Source organism: Hyla sarda, chromosome 5, assembly GCF_029499605.1.
Source record: "Hyla sarda isolate aHylSar1 chromosome 5, aHylSar1.hap1, whole genome shotgun sequence".
NCBI classification, from domain to species: Eukaryota; Metazoa; Chordata; class Amphibia; order Anura; family Hylidae; genus Hyla; species Hyla sarda.
The window spans coordinates 227,346,507-227,368,517 of NC_079193.1; the positions used below are offsets into that span (position 1 = coordinate 227,346,507).

Sequence of the window (22,011 nt, forward strand, 5' to 3'; positions counted from 1 at the left end):
GATCGTGGTTGTCCAAGACGATCCCCCTGAAGGTATAGGAGTGAGGTGGTAGGGGTGCCACCCCTCCAATTGGTCATCAAGGAGCAACGACCAATAGCAGATCGGGGGCGGGGGGGTTAACTTTCGGATTCCCCATTCTGCCCACCCACAATAGGCGAGGCAGAACGGGGAAACCAACAGGGACTGGCAGCAGAAGATCCACTTACCCATCCGGAGGCTGCGGGCAACGGTGATCGGCGGGCGGCGATGTCATGCGGCTGACTCACTGGATGCTACGGAAGCTGGTGAGTTGCCTAGCAACATCTGGAGGTCTACAGTTTGAGACCACTATACAGTGGTCTCTATACTGTAGCCCTCCAGATGTTGTAAAACTGCAACTCCCAGCATGCCCACACAGCAAACAGCTGTCTCAGCATGCTGGGAGTTTAAGTTGCGTACCTCCAGCTGTTGCATAACTACATCCCCCAGCATGCCCTTCGGCGATCAGTACATGCTGGGGGTTGTAGTTTTGAAACAGCTGGAGGCACACTGGTTGGAAAATACTGAGTTAGGTAATAGAACCTAACTGAAGGTTTTCCAACCAGTGTGCCTCCAGCTGTTGCAAAAGTACAAATCCCAGCATGCACGGTCTCTCAGTGCATGCTGGGAGTTGTAGTTTTGAAACAGCTGGAGGTTTGCTCCCCCATGTGAATGTACAGGGTACATTCACACGGGCAGGTTTACAGTGAGTTTTCTGCTTCAAGTTTCGCCGCAGCGCAAACTCCTAGCAGGAAACTCACCGTAACCTGCCAGTGTGAATTTACCCTAAAAACACTACACTACACTAACACAAAATAAAGGGTAAAACACAACATATACACCCCTTACACTGTCCCCCCCCCCCCCAATAATAATGAAAAACGTATTGTACGGCAGTGTTTCCAAAATGGATCCTCCAGCTGTTGCAAAACAACAACTCCCAGCATTTCCGGACAGCCACTGACTGTCCAGGCATGCTGGGAGTTTAGCAACAGCTGAAAGCCCCCTGTTTGGGAATCACTGGCATAGAATACCCATATGTCCACCCCTATACATTCCCTAATGTAGTCCTCAAATGCGCATGGCACTCTCTCACTTCGGAGCCCTGTCGTATTTCAAGGAAACAGTTTATGGCCACAAATGGGGTATTTCCGTACTCGGGAGAAATTGCACTACAAATTTTGTGGAGCTTTTTCTCCTTTTACCCCTTATGAAAGGGAAAAATTGGGGGCTACACCAGCCTGTTAGTGTAAAAAAATTAAAAATTTTTACACTAACATGCTGGTGTTGCCCCATACTTTTTATTTTCACAAGAGGTAAAAACAAAAAAAGACCCTCAAAATTTGTAATGCAACTTCTCCTGAGTACGGAAATACCCCATATGTGGGCGTAAAATGCTCTGCGGGTGCACAACAAGGCTCAGGAGTGAGAGTGCACTATGTACATTTGAGGCCTAAATTAGTGATTTGCACAGGGGTGGCTGATTTTACAGAGGTTCTGACATAACTGCAAAAAAATTAATACCCACATGTGACATCATTTTGGAAACGACACCCCTCACGGAACGTAACAAGGGGTATAGTGAGCCTTAAAACCCCACAGGTGTTTAAACAATTTTCATAAAAGTTGGATGGGAAATTGAAAAAAAAGTTACCCTAATTTTTTTCATTTTCACAAGGGAAAAAAGCCCCCCAAAATTTGTAACCCCATTTCTTCTGAGAAAGAAATTACCCCATATGTGGATGTAAAGTGCTCTGCGGGTGCACTACAATGCTCAGAAGAGAAGGAGAACCATTGGGATTTTGAAGAGCCACGTGTGTTTACAAAGCCCCCATAGTGCCAGAACAATGGACCCCCCCCCACATGTAACCCCATTTTGGAAACTTAATTTGCACAGCCCACTGTTCCAAAGATCTGTCAAACGCCAGTGGGGTGTAAATACTCACTGGACCCCTTATAAAATTTTGTGAGGGGTGTAGTTTCCAAAATGGGGTCACATGTGGGGGGGTTCCACTGTTCTGGCACCATGGGGGGCTTTGTAAACGCACATGGCCCCTGACTTCCATTCCAAACAAATTCTCTTTCCAAAAGATCAATGGCGCTCCTCCTCTTCTGAGCATTGTAGTTCGCCAGCAGAGCACTTGACATCCACACATGGGGTATTTCCATACTCAGAATGGGTTTACAAATTTTGGGGGTCATTTTCTCCTATTTAAAATTTGGGGGAAAAACTGCATTTTAGTGAAATCAAATTTTGTAGGGTATTAAGGCTTACTGTACCCCTTGTTACGATCCTTAAGGGGTGTAGTTTCCAAAATAGTATGCCATGTGTTTTTTTTGCTGTTCTGGAACCACAGGGGCTTCCTAAATGCGACATGCCCCCCAAAAACCATTTCAGCAAAATTTGCTTTCCAAAAGCCCAATGTGACTCCTTCTCTTCTGAGCATTGTAGTTCGCCCCCAGAGCATTTTACGGGGTTCAAAATTTTGGGGGGCATTTTGTAAAAATGGTAAATTTGGGGAAAAAACTGCACTTTTGTGAACTTTTTTTTTTTTTTACATTTACTTTGAACTTTGAACGCCGCGTCTAAAGGGTTAATAGCGCGCGGCACAGCGATCAATGCCGTGCGCTATTAGCCACGGGTCCCGGCCGTTGTTAGAGGCCGGGCCCGACCCGCTATGACGCGGGGCCACGCCGTGGCCCCGCGTTATAGATCGGGAGTGGACACATGACGTTCCAGTACGTCATGTGTCCTTAAGGGGTTAAGGGGTTAATACCCCACAGGGGTTTCACAACTTTTGCATATGTAAAAAAATAAAAAAATTTTCACTAAAATGTGTGTTTCCCCCCAAATTTTACATTTTTACAAGGGATAATAGCAGAAAAGACCCCCCACAATTTGTAAATACATTTCTTTGGAGTAAGGACATACCTTATTTTTTGATGATTTAGGCTTGGCGGGTGCACAGCAGGTCTTGCTTGAGTGGGAGCGCAGTCAGGGACATTGAGCTTGATATGGAGCCAGAATGTGGGACCCCCCCTCAAGGAGTGTTAATGGGGGGAGCACTGAGCCCTAAAATAGGGGAACACTATGGGGGACAACGGGCCGTAACTGGGGTAGACAGGTGGGGTACAGAGGCCCGTAATATGGGGTACAGTGGGCCAGAAAATTATAAAACATAATAAAACAGGATATATTCCCAGAATGATGACCCAGAGCATAGCCAAAACTAAAAAATATGCCCACCCCAAAGCCTATACTATGAATCATCATTCTGGGAATGTGATGTGTGTGGCCGTCCCTAACCTGTTGCCTCAAATGCGCACCCGCTCAGGTGGAGAGAGAGAGCGCTGCACATTTGAGGCAACATAAAAAAGTCCCCAATGATGGTGACTCAGTGACCTATGACCCATTTTTGACAAAACACCCCCAGAGGTCCTATCAGTTTTTAATTTTTATTTTTTTAAAGGTTTTTTGGGCAATTTAGTGATTTATGGGGGTTATATTTTGGAATGTACTCTGGACTTGGTACATTGGTCAAATTATGGAAAATTCAAATAAAAAGGGAAAATGTAGGGCTCCAAAAAGCTGCGGCCAAATAAAAAAAAAAGGGGGATGGCGCACGCAGCTCCCTGAACCCCTAATAGGACCCGGGGTCAGGGATCAGACCCTAATAGGACCCTGGGGGACCTATTAGGGGGTCAGAGGGGGGGTACTTTTTTAAAACTTTTTTTTTTACTTTTATAGAACTTTTTTTAACCTATTAAACTCCTACCTGTCCCTGCAATCAGCTTTACCTATTCTACGGCTCCTGAGGGGGCTCCGGCTCAGAGGGGGGATCCACGGCTTCTTCTCACTGCTGCACCCGCTGACTGAATGAAAAGAGCGGGTGCAGCAGCGGGAAGGAGCAGTTAACCCCTCCTCTGCCACTCTGCTATTGGCCGGACGATCGCCGGCCAATAGCAGCGTTTGTGGGGCGGTGACTATTGTCACCGCTCCCCAGCAACGGCAGGTGATTGGCGGTGAATTGTACACCGCCGATCACCATTTATTACCGGGTCATCGGGTCACAAGCGTGATTTTGCAAGCGATCTCCGGCGATCGCCAACATGCGGGGGTCCCGGGACCCCCCTAGGCATTTGCATGGCATGCCTGCTGAACGATTACAGCAGACATGCCGTTTCGATCTCTGCCCGGCGCGCGGCAGAGACCGGAGAAACACCAGGACGTTCTGGAACGTCCTTGGTCCTTAAAGCCCAGGGTGCGGGGACGTTCCAGAACGTCCTTGGTCCTTAAGGGGTTCTGGGGGTACTCTGGAGGAAAACATTTTAATTTTTTTTATCAACTGGTACCAGAAAGTTAAACAGATTTGTAAATTACTTCTATTAAAAAAATCATAATCCTTCCAGTACATATCAGCTGCTGTATAATACAGAGGAAGTTCTTCTCTTTTTGAATTTCCTTTCTGTCTGGCCACAGTGCTCTCTGCTGACACCTCTGTCCATGTCAGGAAATGTCCAGAGCAGGAGAGGTTTGCTATGGGGATACTTATGTCCATGCAAAATAGTTTTTCTTTTTAAATCTGCAAGCATTTCTTAGATTTTGTTTTCACATTTTAAGGTATTGATGCAGATTGATGAGGGAAAACTTGGTAATTACTATACAGCCACGGTTTATTTTTTATTTGCTAGTTGCATTCTACGTTCATTGCATATACTTGAATGTGTTTCAAAGTGCATGTGTAGATTACATATCATTATGGATAAAATGTTTATTTCCTGTAGACACGGTTAGATTCCCAGTAATCTTTTACATAGAATGAGAAATGAAAAACAAAAACAGTGTACATATCATAACTTGTTTATAAACTAAAAACAAAGAATGTACATGTAGTAGTAAGAACAGAGCAGAATATAAATTACAATTTTATACAATACACAGCAACATTCTACAGTGGAATTACCCAGTAGCATTAAAACGAAGGGAAACAGAACAGCAGCTCTTAAGATCCAATGAAACAGAAATGTTCAATGTTTGCCTAAAAGAAGAGAAAATGGCGCAATACAGAAGTTACCTACAATTCAGGAATCTGTACAAATACCTTTATACAACAGGGTGCAAAAACTTTTAGTGGGGAAATATTTTGCAGTCAGAACTGCAAATAGATAAAGTGGTTTCATTTTCTGTATCAGGAAAGTTACAGTGCAAATAGCAGAATTCAGTGCTAAATAAGACCTATATACATGAATATGATGGCCAGAAACTGTATTGTCACCCTTACATGTGTTACTTTTACATGTGTCATTTTCCAGAATATTTCTATTGTCTTAATACCGTTCAGAATACAGCTATGTTACAGATTTGTTTAAAAAAATATAATTTATTTGAAACTGTAACTAGCATGTGCTGCAACTTTGAAGTGGAATAATAACAAAAATCCATACCTAAACATGGTAAAATGTTACTGTAAGTCTAGGTTCTTACAATGGATTTAAATCTGATGTGTTTTTCCAGATGTGTTTTGGATTTAAAAGCACATTCAACCCAAAATTTGCCCCATTGTCATTCAATAGTATCACTTATTTCTCTTGTGGTGGTAAAAATTTGCTGTGGAAAATTTCAATTGCATGTGAACAGCATCCACAAGCATTAGAAGCATTAGAAGGCGAATTAGGCATAAGGCAAATTAGGGATAAGGCAAATTGTCACCAAATTTCAGCGTGTTTAAAGGAGTACTGTGGTGCTAAAAAATTGTATCCCCTATTCAAAGGATAAGGGATAAGTGTCGATCGCAGGGTTTTGACCTCTGGGACCCCCCCTCCCTGCGCAATCTACTGCCCTGCACCCACTCTCCTTGTTCACAGAGCGATCTCCATTCTGTGCAAGGAGACTATTGATCTCTGGACGAGCAGTGGTCAACATGCCCCTTCATGCCATGTATCTCTATGGGAGAGTCGAAAAATACACAAACGCTGTATCTCCAGCTCTCCTATAGAAATGCATAGGGGGTGTGTCGGCCAACACTGCTTGGTTGGACCCCCTGCGATCCTTTGGATATGGTATATTTCGTTTAGCACCACAGTACTTTTAAATCAACATGAAAAAAACATGTGAGCATGTCCTTTATGTCACAGACACATTAACAAGCATTTAGTTATAAATGGTCATATATATTGTTAAAATCAGTCTTTTTGGAAATTTGGGTGGATGTGCCTTTTAACTATCATATGACAAAGTTTTACATTTGTTTAGATTTACTGTCTATACATTTTAATGTGTTAGGATATTGCATTTTGTGATCACAAGTATTACTGATGTTGCTGCAAACAAGGTTAAAGGGGTTCTCCGGTGGATTTTTCTTTTCTTTAAATCAACTGGTGTCAGAAAGTTAAACAGATTTGTAAATTACTTCTATTAACAAATCTTAATCCTTCCAGTACTTATTAGCTGCTGAATATTACAGAGGAAATTATTTTCTTTTTGGAACACTGTGCTCTCTGCCAACATCACGAGCACAGTGCTCTCTGCTGACATCTCTGTCCATTTTAGGAACTGTCCAGAGCAGCATATGTTAGCTATGGGGATTTTCTTCACTCTGGACAGTTCTTAAAATGGACAGAGATGTCAGCAGAGAGCACTGTGCTCGTGATTCAGCAGGGAGCTATGTGTTCCAAAAAGAAAATAATTTCCTCTGTAGTATTCAGCAGCTAATAAGTACTGGAAGGATTGAGATTTTTTAATAGAAGTAATTTACAAATCTGTTTAACTTTCTGGCACCAGTTGATTTAAAGAAAAAAGTTTTCCACCGGAGTACCCCTTTAAGCTTTCTTTGTTTGCCTATAAAACCATGCAGAATCCATTGTGAAAAATATCAAGTGGCAGTGATTTTGTGCTGGTGGCATTAATGCTTGTTATGTGATTTTGACCTTATACCAATATACGGTATTCTTTAGTCTCTCTGTCAATGTTTCTAGCTATGCCTGATACGTTTTAATAGCGTTATATCATTTTGATCACCTTTGGTGCCATGTATAGGTATTGATGTGCATTGCTTAAAACTAACTATACTATCATAACTCTATTACCAAATCCAGTGAGGTTATCCCAACTGTGTCGATAAAGTTTTGTTACAATGTGTAATTCCTTGATTTTATTATATTCAAGGTAAAAATCATACACAAAATGAAAGGGGTTTATTGTCAGCGAATTGATACATTCAAATTGTCCTTACCTAGCCTTGCCGAAACTTGAGTCATGAATCTAAAATCATCCAGAGTCTAATTGGTTCTCAGCCTAATAAGGTGGCCACACACATGAAATGACTGTTGGCCAGGCTGACAGCTATATATTTTGACTCCATAATAAACTGTAATTTTTGGCCAAACCAAGCATGCATGTCTATTTCAATAGGTGAAGGGGAATAAGCTGCTGCCAGGGATTTAATGTATATGTGCACCAAGGGAACCGGTTAGCACATTTGAGGGCATAAAAGCAAGGGTGGGGCATGAAAGACATCTTATTTAGGTCAGAAGTATGAAAATTAATTAAAGAGATGTGTAATGTTAACCATGACGTGATATAAAGAAGAGAAAGAGAAATATGTCAAACACGTATGCATCCTACACAGACTTCCTTTAAATGGGCACTGTCAGATATAAAAACTTTTTATATGTTGTACATCTTGGCAAAACAATAGTTTTTCTAATATACTACTTTTAAACATTTTCACATTTTATTAAAGAAAACTGCCTTTGAAAATCCCACCACTAGGAGTCCCCATACCTCCTGGAACACTAATCAGTCCCACAGCAACATGAGTGTGTCCAAGGGTCATGGACACGAGATGGCTGATTGAAAAGACTGCAGTAGGAAAGCAGCCTGCAGCCACACTGCTGTAACAGAGTTTTACCAAACATGTGCCTCCAGCTGTTGCAATACTACAACTCCAAGCATTCCTGGACAGTCAAAGGATGTCTGGGCATGCTGGGAGTTGTAGTTTTGCAAAAGCTGTAGGCACACAGCTGAAGGCAATACTGCTACAAAAAAAAGAGTTATCCAAACACTGTACCTCCAACTATTCCAAAACTACAAGTCCCAGCATTACAGGACTGGCAAAGGATGATACACATGAATGACATAGGAACATATAGAAAATGTATGCATAAAAACTACTGTACTTTTAGCACTAAACCTTTGCACTAATTTAGGAAGATGTAAGTTATACACTCACCATATGGTCTTTGGTGGAAGAGTACAGACATTCTCCAATAATCATTGTGTGTGTGTGTACAGCACAAAACCAGAGAGGAAAGGGTTACAGAGCAGCGCTGCCAGCCTCGCTCCCAGCAGTGAGTCAGTGGAGTGAGGGAGGGGGAGGAGTCTTTCACAGTGCAGGCAAGAGAAGGACATTCCCCCTCCCTCTGGGAAGATGAAAAAGACAGTGAGCATCTATAATATGCTATTTCTTAGTGAAATATCAGTGATAGATGCATAAAAATGACATGTACGTGATCAGGATTAGTAGTAATATATAACAGTTTTGTTTTTTTCTGGGATCTGACAGGATCGGACAGATACGCTTTAATGTTACTGTAAATCACAACAGCAACTGTGGAGAATTACATAGTCCGACAACAAAACACCTTATGTATGAGCCACAACAGTCACTAGTATCAATGCTCAATAGTATTTGTAGATGGCAACAGCCAGGGAGCCACAGGCCAGATGTTTGGGAACACAGCAGTACACTACATAGACAAAATTATTAAGACACACCTCTTAATCATTGAATTGAGGCATTTCATTCAGTGCCGTTTCCAAAAGGTGTACAACATCAGGCACCTACCAGTGCAGTCCACCTTTAGAAATATTTTGTGAAGGAATGGGACATTCTAATGAACTCACTGAACTCCAGCATGGCACTATAATAGGATGCTTCTGTTGCTAGAGTCAGTTCATTAAACTTCTTCCTACACTTCTTCCACAATCAACTTAAAGCTAAGGAACCACAGCAACTAAGCCACAAAATAAAGACCATATAAAATTACAGAAAGAGGTTACCAAGTGGTGAGGGACATAGAAGTCGCCAATGCCCTGCTGACTTCATAACTTCAGAATTTCAAACTTTATCTTGCATTAAAATTATCATAAAAACACAGGATCGGCGATAAGTAGCTGATTTCAGGGGGTTAGTACTCTGGCATCTCCGGCACTCCCATAGAAATGAATGGAGCACGTGCTGTCATCCTGTGGATAGGCGATAAGTTAGTTTTCACTGAATAACCCCTTTAATTCTATTCCTGGGATGGAGCCCCACTGTTGGATGTGTCTGGCATTGTCCTCTTTAGTACAACATTGACTCTTACTGAAGCTTGTGAGCAGTGCACCGAGTGGTACAAGCCGGCTTGGTTCTCAGAGAGACCCATATTGATATGTGATGGTCTTTTTTTAATTGTGGATTATCTACCCTGATGACTAATTAATTGTCTTTCTTTGGATGCAAAGCCAGATATACCTTTATGCTGACAAGCCAGTTATGGGTACCGTACGTTCACACATACAGGATTTGTAACTGCAGATTAGAAGCTAAACTCAGTCATTACATTTACATTGGAATCTGCAGCAGAAAATCCTGCGCATCAAATCTGTACTTGTGAACGTACCCTATAGGATATTTTTGTTCTATGCTCACTTCATATATGGAGTCATCTGATGTATTTGGCCGCCTTCTAGTAACCAATTGAGACTTTGAGTGAGGGTTTCTCACCAGGTAATCTTGATAGAAGTATCTTTATTGATCATGATCCAAACAGCTAAAAGTCTGTAACAGTGGAGAGCAAGGAGTGGAGGCAGAAGTGAGCACCGGCGGCCATTTCACGCTCAGAGGCGCGTCATCAGGCCCATCGGCCCATGACCGACGGGCCTGATGACACGTCTCTGAGCGTGAAACTGCCACTGTCGCCCGGTGCACGCTACTGCCTCCGCTCCCTGCTTTCCACTGTTACAGACTTCTGTTTGGATCGTGATAAATAATGATACTATCAAGATTACCTGGTGAGTGCTCCAGATTTATTTCTTTGCATCTTTTCATGCCTTTTCATGGAACTTTTTTGCCTCTGTGAAGCACCGCTAGTCTGAACACAGAGCTCGTCTCACATGTTTCCATGTGCAGAATAGGATGGCATTCAGACTGAAGCCGATGCCAGGTACTTGTCTCTTTTTGCAATTGTTAGTATGTATGTTTATTTTGGTAAATGTTCAATAAAAAAAATAAAGGTGTTCTCCAGAACGACAAGAGCCAAGGTACATCCAGCCCATATCCTCTTTACTATAACCTCCCACTGGCCTGCTTGTATTCACCTGCCCTATTTGACCAACACCCCCTGGGTTTTTAAGCTTAATTTGCATACAAACATAATATTTTGGCACTGAAGAGGGCTGTAGAGATAAAAAAAAAAGTTAGGCCTAGTTATCACAATTCCAGGTATATCTAGCAGTGTGCTTATTTACACTCCTGTTTTCCTACTAACAAGGTCTGCTCGAAATACTGCTGTAGCTTCCAGCTCATGATAATGTGATAAAAAATACTTTAGCAATAAATACCTGTCATAGTGACACACTGAAGGAATCCTACACTTCTTGAATCTGAGTTAATTATAATGTTGTCTGGTAGCTGAAAAAATGAAGACCAGGATGAATCACATAAACTATAGTACAACTGGGCAGATGCCAATATTATAATCCAATGATTTACTATGAATATCTCCAGGTAGTGTAATGATTTATTCTGTACAACTCAATAAAAACAACATAGAAACTAAAGCTGAAGCCTAAATCTCATGTATATTACAACTCTGAACTGAAACAGACAATAAATGGTGTTAACATTAAGGTTACATTCACGCTATTAAAGTGGCTCCATTACAAACAGACGTTAAGGGCTTTTTTTTTACACTTTGACCGCCCTTATTGTAACGGAGCCTAACTGGAGTCATAAAGGGCAAAGAGGATCCCATTCACTTTAAAGGGATTCCTCTAAAGTCCGTTATAACTCCCATTATTGTGGCCGAAGATAGCGGGAGAAAAAGACGGCGAATGCACAGATTTTTCTCCCGCTATCTTCCTAATGGACATCACCTACCGGGCACTAACGGTAGTGTGAAAGGAGCCTTAATTGTGATATGATATAATGTCTACTCTTGAGCGATATTATGGCTATTATTTGAGTGGGAAACATAAGAACACAAAACCATGCAAGATTTTTTTGCTAATCCTTCCATATACTTCTTAAGGGTAGGGTCACACACAGCGCATCTGCAGCGTATTTGATGCAGAGCAGTCTCCCTGCTGCGGCCGGGTAGCTCTTTGTGTCAGCTCGTGACTGCCAGAGGGAAATACGCTGCTAAAAGCAGGGAGCTGCAGATAGCTCGCTCTGTCATCGCTCTGTGACTGCTAGCAGCACATGCAAAGCATCAAATATGCTGCGGATGCGCTGTGTGTGACCCTATTCCCATGTAAACGAACATAGTTAAACCTTTAGGGCACGTCAAGTTAAATATGCACTGATATAAATCAGGAAATCCTCCTGAAATATCAGTTTGATGAAAGGCAATAACAAAATGTAAACAGAACTTACTTCACTTAAAAAAATTGACTGGGATTTCATGAAGTCTAGAGTCTCCAGGTAGAATGAAGAGGTGGCCAAGCATGAGCAGTGCTGCTCCATTCTGCAAGGAGATTAAAGGAGTACTCCACTGGAAAACATTTTCTTTTAAATCAACTGGTGCCAGAAAGTTAAACAGATTTGTAAATTACTTCTAGTAAAAAATCCCAATCTTTCCAGTACTTAACAGCTGCTGTATAATTTCCTTTCTGCCTAACCACAAGTGCTCTCTGCTGACACCTCTGTACATGTCAGGAACTATCCAGATCCGGAGCAGATCCCCAAAGCAAACCTCTTTTGCTCTGGACAGTTCCTGACGTGGACAGAGGTGTCAGCAGAGAGCACTTGGTCAGGCAGAAAGGAAATTCAAAAAGAAAAGAACTTCCTGTGTATTATACAGCAGCTGATAAGTACTTGAAGGATTGGGATTCTTTAATAGAAGTTATTTGCACATATGTTCAACTTTTTGGCATCAGTCGATTTAAAAGAAAATGTTTTCCAGTGGGGTACCCCCTTAAGGACCCTGTTCTCTAGATCATGTTCCTGCAGTCTGATCCCCATGATCATACTTTTATCCCCTTTACTGTGCAGTAAACAAGTGCTGACTATTACAAGGCTCAACATTCATTTACGCAGTGCTGCATGAAGGATCGCTGGATCGTTCGTATGTCTCTTTGCTGCCCTTATGCATCAGTCATATCCCCCTATTACAAAGGAAGATGCGTGGCAAATGAGAGGTGATTTTGTGATAGAACAAAAGCGATCAGTTGACAAACATGCTCATTTGTTGGCTGATTGCTGGCATTATAACAGAGTGATATAGCCTGTTTGGCCCTAAGTGTTATTGGATGGAACACCCCTTTCTATCTGCATGGATTTTTCCAACTGCATGTAAATCCCATTCACATACATTGTACTGTGTTATGTTGTAGTTTCAATGCAGAATTCACAACAAATAAGCCACATGTGAACATGACCTGAAATAAGTCAGCATGTGCACCTCTCATGTTGTACACACTGCATTGTTGAGTACAGGGAGCTCTCTTACGATATGATAGGAGCTATGCAGGAATGTATGGGAAATGGCAGCATAGAAGACAGACAGAGAATGTGGTTTAGCTCTGATTTCTCCCACTTTCTGATGTGCAAAGTATTTGGAAGAATTTATATTAAATCCTGCCTATTTATTCTTCAATAACTATACATATCCTTGGGATTAAACTACCAGACCAGTATTACGACTTGTTTTCAGAGCCTGCTGTAAAGAAAAAGAAGAGATAAAATAAGGCAACATTGTGTTCATTTCATTTTAGTGCCTACATTAATGTGGCCATATAACAACCACCTCTAATACAAAAGCACAAAGCAGTATTTCCATGTCACCACACACATTGACGGCAGTCTTTTTGTGAACTTGACCAACATTCTACCTATGACTTCACAACAAGCAGTTACATCAAACATACCACAACAATGATTTAGTGGTATCACCAGCTGTTCATATACTTCCCACGTAACAGTAAAAGGTCCACAACCAAAAATAGCTGCCTACATACTGAATAGATAACAGCTACTATACATGCTAACACATGTTCTTTGGTAAATAAGAAACCGCTTACAGTGCTTTTTTTTGTACAGATATGTATATTCAATTTATTTTTTAGGAATATTTCTATCATTTGAATAAAATATAAGCCACTGTCATTATTTAAGAATAGACATGTACCTTCCTCATATCTGTATACAGAACTATCCTTTAGTCGCGCTTTTACTGTGCAGCAAACCACCCGCCTACAAGGCAGACAAACTAAATAAGAGGCTTTGTTAAAAACTGTTAGAACAATATTCAGTACTAGACTGAGTAAACATCTGAGGGAATTAAAACTGTACAGCTGTACAAAAATAGCTTTCTTTTTAACCAGTCCATAGAAGTTTATACACAGGGGTGTGTAGTAAGTGCAAATACTGCATCTTAGTTGATCCAGGATTTCCTGTTCTCTTGTTTTCTGGAAAAAGCTGATGCTGCTTCATTCCCAGATGAATATTGTCCTGCATCTTTTGTCCTAGGTGATGGGAATCCTTTCAATGTAGCACTCCTCCGCTTGTCTGTGTTGCACGCTTGTCTCCGCAAAGTGCTGCCATTGTCTCTCTTAGTTGAACCAAGTGCTTTTGTTAGCCGGTTGGGTCGAACAAATACACCATATTTGGGTTTGCAACGGAAGTATTCTCTGCCTTTCACGGTGCCATCATGTTTGCCTTAAAGAAAAAATTATTTGATGAACGTGTGCCTTTTCAAAGGCCAAGTAAGGGACTTTACATGGTGATGGGACACTTACTAACACTTGAACTCTATTTGACAATGGTGGTGTGGCTGTGATGGTATTTTGATTAAAAGGAAAATCCAATTCATTTGTCATTGTCAGGCCCAGATTTATCAAACTGTGTTAGAGAAAAAGTGAAATGATTTTCCCACAGCAACCAATCACAGCTCAGCTTTTACTTTACCAGAGCTCGGTACCCGAGCTGTGATTGGTTGCTGTGGAAAAATCACTCCACTTTTTCTCTTACACAGTTTGATGAATCTGGGCCACAGTGATCCCAGACCACCAAAGATCTCTAGTATGAAAAGAGTCTATGGTGGACTAATCAGAGATTTCACCAACTAAACATCTGACAAATTCTAAGGAAAGTGGCAATGATGTACAGTCAGGGCCGTAAATGTTGGCATCCCTGAAATTTTTCTAGAAAATTAAGTATTTCTCACAGAAAAGGATTGCAGTAACACATGTTTTGCTATACACATGTTTATTCCCTTTTTGTGCATTGGAACTAAACCAAAAAAGGGAGGAAAAAAAGCAAAATTGGACATAATGTCACACCAAACTCCAAAAATGGGCTGGACAAAATTATTGGCACCCTTTCAAAATTGTGGAAAAATAAGATGGTTTCAAGCATGTGATGCTCCTTTAAACTCACCCGGGGCAAGTAACAGGTGTGGGCAACATAAAACTCACACCCGAAAGCAGATAAAAAAGAAGAGAAGTTCACTTAGTCTTAGTTCACTAAGCATGGACAAGAGAAAGAGGAGAAGAGAACTGTCTGAGGACTTGAGAACCAAAATTGTGGAAAAATATCAACAATCTCAAGGTTACATGTCCATCTCCAGAGATCTAGATTTTCCTTTGTTCACAGTGCACAACATTATCAACAAGTTTGCAACCCATGGTACTGTAGCTAATCTCCCTGGGCGTGGACAAAAGAGAAAAATTGATGAAAGGTGTCAATGCAGGATAGTCCGGATGGTGGATAAGCAGCCTCAAACAAGTTCCATAGATATTCAAGCTGTCCTGCAGGCTCAGGGGGCATCAGTGTCAGCGCAAACTATCCGTCGACATTTAAATTAAATGAAACGCTATGGCAGGAGACCCAAGAGGACCCCACTGCTGCCACAGAGACATAAAAAAGCAAGACTACAATTTTCAATGATGTTTTGGGGTTGTTTTGCTGCCTCTGGCACTGGGTGCCTTGAATGTGTGCAAGGCATCATGAAATCTGAGGATTACCAATGGATTTTGGGTCGCACTGTACAGTCAAGTGTCAGAATGCTGGGTTTGTGTCTGAGATCTTGGGTCTTCCAGCGGGACAATGACCCCAAACATACGTCAAAAAGCACCCAGAAATGGATGGCAACAAAGAGCTGGAGAGTTCTGAAGTGGCCAGCAACGAGTCCAGATCAAAATACCATTGAACACCTGTGGAGAGATCTTAAAATTGCTGTTGGGAAAAGGCGCCCTTCCAATAAGAGACATCAGACGGATAAAATCCAGGAGAACAGGACTTTGCCAGGCGCTTCTCCTCACAAAAATGATAGTCCAAACCACGCTTGATGGATACAGGAACAGTCAATTTTATTGGGTGCAACAACAAGTTTCGAGTCTGGGCATGACTCTTCCTCAGGCATAGTGAATTAAAACATAAACAGGGTATGTGAGGCCTGGAGCAATCATTACCGGGTCAGGGGTCATGGCATTACATAATGGTTAAAAACAGCAGAAATAAGAATATTCAAATTAATTCAATAAAACTTATAATAATATTGCTTAAAAAGTGAATAATTGTATCAGATTTATTATATTGCATTACAGTGGCATAGTGTGAATTGTGCTCGGATGGTAAACAGAGCGATTTATTATGAATGGGAACCGGAACTGTGCGGTGCCGACATCGGGAGTTGTTAGACAGCACACCCATATGTCAGCACCGGCACCTCCTTTGTGCGATGCTGACATACGGATGTGCTGTCTAGCAACCAGGGCTGTGGAGTCGGACGAAATTTGGGGTAGCTGGAGTCGGCAAACAATGCAAACAATAAATCTAAATTTAGATTGGAATAAAAAAAAAGCAAGTTTAAATGTCTCAAATCACAAAGTTATAATTAATGACTTCTCTACTGTAAGAATAAAGACCAATGCATGCAGTGCCTCACGTAACCGCAAAACGAACACGTTAAGTGACCGTGAAGAAGCATGCTTTTCATGTGCTTCACTATATGGCACGCAACGCACAATTAGGAGCAGCAATACTTCTACTTTCCATAGTGTTGTGTTCTGCTGTTACAGGGAACCCATGGGTAACCTAGCCTCTCACTGATAAGGGATTAAGTAAATATGTTTTTTGTAGGACTAGATACACTTGTATAAGTGAAGGGAATGGAGGGTCAATAGTTCAAGACTGAAGCTGTAAACCATTGGAAAAACTGCTGCCATTCAGCTAAGGTTATAAAAACTTGTAAACTCCGATTGTTAGCTTAAACTTTAAACATGACTATGGGATTCTACTAGGGAAATCATGTTTTATAATAAATGCCCCTTCCTGGATCCTCCCACTGCCCTATCTTCAGCAGCAGATCAGCACACAAAAAGGAGAAGGCAGCAGCTTCTGCCCAACTACCTCTATCTGCTAGAAGAGCTTAGAAGAACTTGGTGGAACAGCTTCTTGGATTCAACTGTAAGTGTTTATAAATACATTTGCATATTAATACAGAGGAGTCGGGGAGTCAGAAGTACAAAAAACTGCGGAGTCGGAACATTTATCTACCGACTCCACAGCCCTGCTAGCAACTCCCAATGTCGGCACCGAATAGTGCTGATGTCTAACATTGTTTACTATTGTGACAGCTACACACCACCCTCGTTACGGTCCCCATTCAAAATAAATCGCTCAGTTTACCATCCAAGCCCAATTCACACTATGCCACTGTACTGCAATATAATAAATTTGACACAAATATTCACTTTTGAAGCAATATTATTATAAGTTTTATTGAATTAATTTGAATATTCTTATTTCTGCTGTTTTTAACCATTATGTAATGGCATAACCCCTGACCCGGTAATGATTGCTCCAGGCCTCATATACCGTATACCCTATTTATGTTTTAATTTGCTATGCCTGATGAAGAGTCCTGCCCGGACTCTAAACTTGTTGCACCCAATAAAATTGACTGTTCCTTTATCCATCAAGTGTGGTTTGGACTGTCATTTTTGTGAGGAGAAGCACCTGGCAAAGTCCTATTTTCCTGGATTTTATCTGCCTGATGTCTATTTACCACTGAAGTGATCGAGAGCCACTTGAGAAGGACGCCGTGGCCAGCTTACCTGCACCTCTACTACGATTCTACATGCAGTTCTCTGTGTTGTGCCTGCAGCACAACAATCTCTGGTAAGCAGATTGCATACCCACTGGGGGTCTCGCTTACCTAAAACCTCTACACTAGGAGCGCACCTTTGTTTTCTTTTTCTACTTACACTTCCAATAAGAGAGACCTGGAGAAGTTTGCAAAGGAAGAGTGGCCCAACATTCCGTCTGAGAGGTGTAAGAAGCTTATCGATGGTTATAGGAAGGGACTGATTTCCGTTATTTTTTCCAAAGGGTGTGCAACCAAATATTAAGTTAAGGGTGCCAATAATTTTGTCCAGCCCATTTTTGGAGTTTGGTGTGACATTATGTCCAATTTGCTTTTTTTCCTCCCTTTTTTGGTTTAGTTCCAATACACACAAAGGGAATAACATGTGTATAGCAAAACATGTGCTACTGCAATCCTTTTCTGTGAGAAAAATTTTTCAGGAGTGCCAACATTTACGGCCATGACTGTACATGGAACTTTCACCAGAAAAACATAACTTTGACTGCTATTAAAACATATTAAGAAATTAATCAGCACAGATATTGAGACCTAAAAATAACAATGATAATGATGAAATGTGAAGAGTCAAGGCCAAGAAACATTGCCCTGTGTAATATGGGCAGTGATCAGCCAAGGGACAAACAAATAGGAAGGGAGGGAAAGTAAGTTTTTGTTTCTGCTTTTATGCTACACTTCCTAGAGCAAATTTATAAAACATATAAGTATCTATTACTTATCAGTAAATCATTTTGATTTAATTTCCCATTTAACCCTTTCACTGCCAGGTCACTTTTTTTTTTTTTTTTTTTTTTGACCTATGTTACTGGTAAAGAAGTGAATAGGTTTATTCCAGGAGTAAAGTGGAGTAAAGTGTATTACTTATCTACAGAATAGTTAATTAAGCATCTGAATAAGGATATGCGATTGCTGGTACCCCCTCTATGCATGAAAATGGGTGTCCCTTGTCCCCTTTGCAAATGGAGGAGCGGTGGAACATAAATCTGTATTCATTATGGGAGTCTCAAAGACCCCCATTTCATTAGTCCTATTGAGAGTAAAGGGAACAGCAGTAAGCATGTTCGGCCACTGTTCCATTTACATGGAGTACAATGGACCCTGTCCTCATGATTAGTGGGGATCCAAGTGGCCGGACCCCCACAATTAGATACTTATCACCAACTAACAGATTAGCCATCAGTAAAGGACGGGTCGCTAGATTGTTTGTGCAGCCCTTTAGTCATATTATTGGCTAGACATCTCCTGTGTTCATGGGAAGATGTGTGGCTGACTTAGAATGACAAATTACATATTTTGTAAACGGATGAAAAGAAGTCCATGGCACTTAAGTTTACATCTGTAAAAATGACAGCTACCCCACTTATCTGATATGGATAGGAGATAACATCTTGAGATGAGAAGATGGGAATATCCTTTAAATGCAGTGTATTCTCATACCTTTCTATTATAGCCAGCCGTAACTTTTTTTTTGTTTTGCAATTTGTGCAATAGTAACTCTTCTGCAGGACTGAACAATATTGGCTAGCTTTGGCTCCCCACAATCATCAATAAGCATTGGGTGGCCATGATTCTATTACCAGTTTTACTGATTTTCTTTCCATGGAGAACTTTTAGTAGGTAGTAACCACTGTATAACAGGAATGTAAGACCTTTTATTTTGGAAATACCATGTCCCAGTCAATGTGACTTTTCATATTCAAGTCTTCTTTACCCTGATTTATGCCCCCACTGCTTCATATTAACACCACCTTCCGCCACATATATTCACTCCCCCCCCCCCCAAGCAAAAATATTTTAGTTTTTTTGTACCACATGAAATACAAAGCAAGAATTAAAAGTCCAACATTGTAGAAAATAACCAGGGCAACTCACCATATGCATTTTCTTCTCCACTTCTTTATTCAAGAAAACATAGGGGATACAGGCAGTGCAGGACACGGGTGGACGATAGACTCGGGGGATGCTGATTGAGCCCCGATCAGCATCCCCCTGAGTCTATCGTCCACCCATGTCCTGCACTGCCTGTATTCCCTACGTTTTCTTGAATAAAGAAGTGGTGAAGAAAACGCATATGGTGAGTTGCCCTGGTTATTTTCTACAATGTTGGATTTTGTATGTTGGACTGTGCATTATAGAGAGCACCACCTGGCATGGATCAGCTAACAGAGGTACTAACACATTGACGCTATATAAAAAGGCAGCAGTGCCGAGTGCTTGCCATTCTCTATGAGAGGAATTTAAGAATTAAAAGTGTTTCAAAAGGTATCCATATCTTTTAACACCTACAGGGAAATAAAAGCAATGTTATATCTAATAAACCTCCTAGAATCCCAGTCTCTCCTAGAAATAATATGCTACCAGAGTTGATTCTTACCTAATTGAACATGAAGTTCAACGCCAACCCATACACCACGTGAAAAATCCACACTGCCAATATATCGCACCGTGCCAATTTTGTTGTCGCCAATACAGACTTGGTCACCCAAGGAAAGGTGGAATGGTGGTGCATGGGATGAACTGTCTTCATAATCATCACAAGAATCTACATGATTCTTTTCAGGCAATTGGCTTTCAGAGGAGCAATGTTGAGAACATGATGTGGTTTCTTCATGTTTTTGATTTGGCAGTTCCTGGTCAGAATCCTTATATGGGTCACCCGATATAACAGAGTCAAAATCTACAACATTAGATCCTTTACTTTCTAATTTAGAAGAGGACAATGATGGATCTTCATGGTGTTCAAAGTCTTTGCCATCTTCTACACCCATAAATTCCGTAAAGGAATGATCATCCAAAATATCACAAGTATGTTCCACAGCAACCTCAGAGGGTAAAAACTGGACAAAATTTCCTTTATTACAGTCCGTAGAAGAAGAGGACACACTTCTACACAACACAGCAACGTCTTTTTCAGTAGTGCAAAATGGCACTTTATCAAAGGCACTTTTTTCTATGCAGGTTAGATTTCCCAGACAGCTGTTCTCATTGGACTCTTTTTGTGCATAAGATTTACAATTTTGTACAAACTGCTGTCCAGTAAGTTCCTGATGCTCTTGACTTTCCAGGTCTCTTGCTTGGATAGTTAACTGGTCCATACTTTCACTACATGCAACCACAATGTCAGAGAGAGTAATATTAGAAGCACTATGTGAAACATAACCACTGGTAACACTGCTGGTGGTAGGGCTCCGAGAAACATCTTTATCCAAAGAATGAGAACAATTTAAGTCTGCTTTGGAACTTATCCAGTCCCTGTTGTCCAAACTAGCATTGTAAACACTGAAGTCTGCAAACTCCTCTGGCACATAAGGCTTGAAATCATTAAAGCCAGCGAAACACATTTCTTTTTTGATCGACTCATCAAATTCAAGGTCTTCTTCAGAATCCTAAAAGAATACAATTAAAAGTCAATAAAACATCTAGCACTGCTCACATAACCGGTATAATTTTTTTATGTACATTAAGAAGAAAAAAGTAACCTCAAACATGATACCTGAGAGGTCAATTCTTAAGTTTAACAGTACCAGAGCAAGTCATTGCCACAAAGTTTGTATCTTTTATGTTTATATGGTATATTTTGTAACATCTCTTACCCACATCAGTTTTCCTAAATTCCAAATATCTTACATAGTACCATAGGGGGTCTGACAGAAAATTTTACATTATCTATTATGAAAATGTGTTTAGGGATTTTGCAAAATTCCTATTAATTGCTTTACAAACTTGAATATCCACGACCAGGGCTACTAAAATGAATTCACCTCCTGGAAGCCTTGTGTACGGTATCTGGCACTTCTCAGACCTAAAGATAAGAGAGCAGCAAGTGAACTTAGTAGGTGACCAGTAAACTTGGGCTTTAATAACTAAAGAGTTAATCTAAACTACATTATAATCCATTTAACCATTTTACTTGGTTAAACAGATCCTGATGCAAGCTTACCATGCAGATTCTATTTTGTTTATTAATCCATATATAAGTTCTCTATGGCCAAGGTTAAATTGATTGCAAGGCTACATTGAAGTGATGGACAGAAGCAATGCAAATCCTATAGTCTGTACCTTACTTTGTCCTCATTAGTGACTGGATGGGGCTAAGTTCTCCAAATATACTATTATTAGGGCACTGGGTAGGCAAAGGGGCACTAACATGCATAATTTAAACAGAATGTGTGTTAAGGGTAAAGCCAGACAAGGAAATTTATATATTGGTAAAATGAATGTGTTAAATTGTCAGTCATTGTTCAAAAGTTTTGACATCTCAGGGACATATCAAGAATTTTGATTGGTTGGCGTTCTGATCCCTACCAATATAGCTGGAGATCTCTATACATTTGCAGGAAATGACCATATTGCCTTTTAATGTAGCTATCTGTTGCAACTGGATAGAAATCGTGACCAGCCCAGGAGTGAAGCACTTTTTCACATGCTTTCCTGGCTACATCTAGAGATCAGTATCGGTCTGAACACTCATACCCCAACCAATCAAAACTTTTCATATTTCAAAAGATTTGTGGGGGGACAATTTCAAGTGTATATGTCGTTTGCAAAATTTTTATATATAATGTAAATAACATTATATGTATATTTGTAATATACACTGCTCAAAAAAATAAAGGGAACACTTAA

At 40.7% G+C, this 22,011-nt stretch overlaps 1 protein-coding gene across 7 annotated transcripts in view; it reads right to left on the reverse strand.

Moving 5' to 3' along the window:
* Nucleotides 1–11,839: 11,839 nt before the first annotated feature.
* KIF13A (kinesin family member 13A) overlaps nt 11,840–22,011 on the reverse strand; it is a 268,080-nt gene continuing 257,908 nt past the window's right edge. For 6 of the 7 annotated variants that reach the window (XM_056521241.1, XM_056521242.1, XM_056521243.1 and 3 more), the window contains 2 exons: nt 19,760–20,771; nt 11,840–13,937 (listed from right to left, as the gene is read on the reverse strand). In XM_056521241.1, coding sequence (XP_056377216.1) covers nt 13,654–13,937; nt 19,760–20,771 — 1,296 coding nt within the window. In that variant the 3' untranslated portion in view covers nt 11,840–13,653. Of the gene's footprint in view, nt 13,938–19,759; nt 20,772–21,146; nt 21,188–22,011 lie in introns of those variants that run through there. The other variant, XM_056521246.1, reaches the window with a different exon arrangement.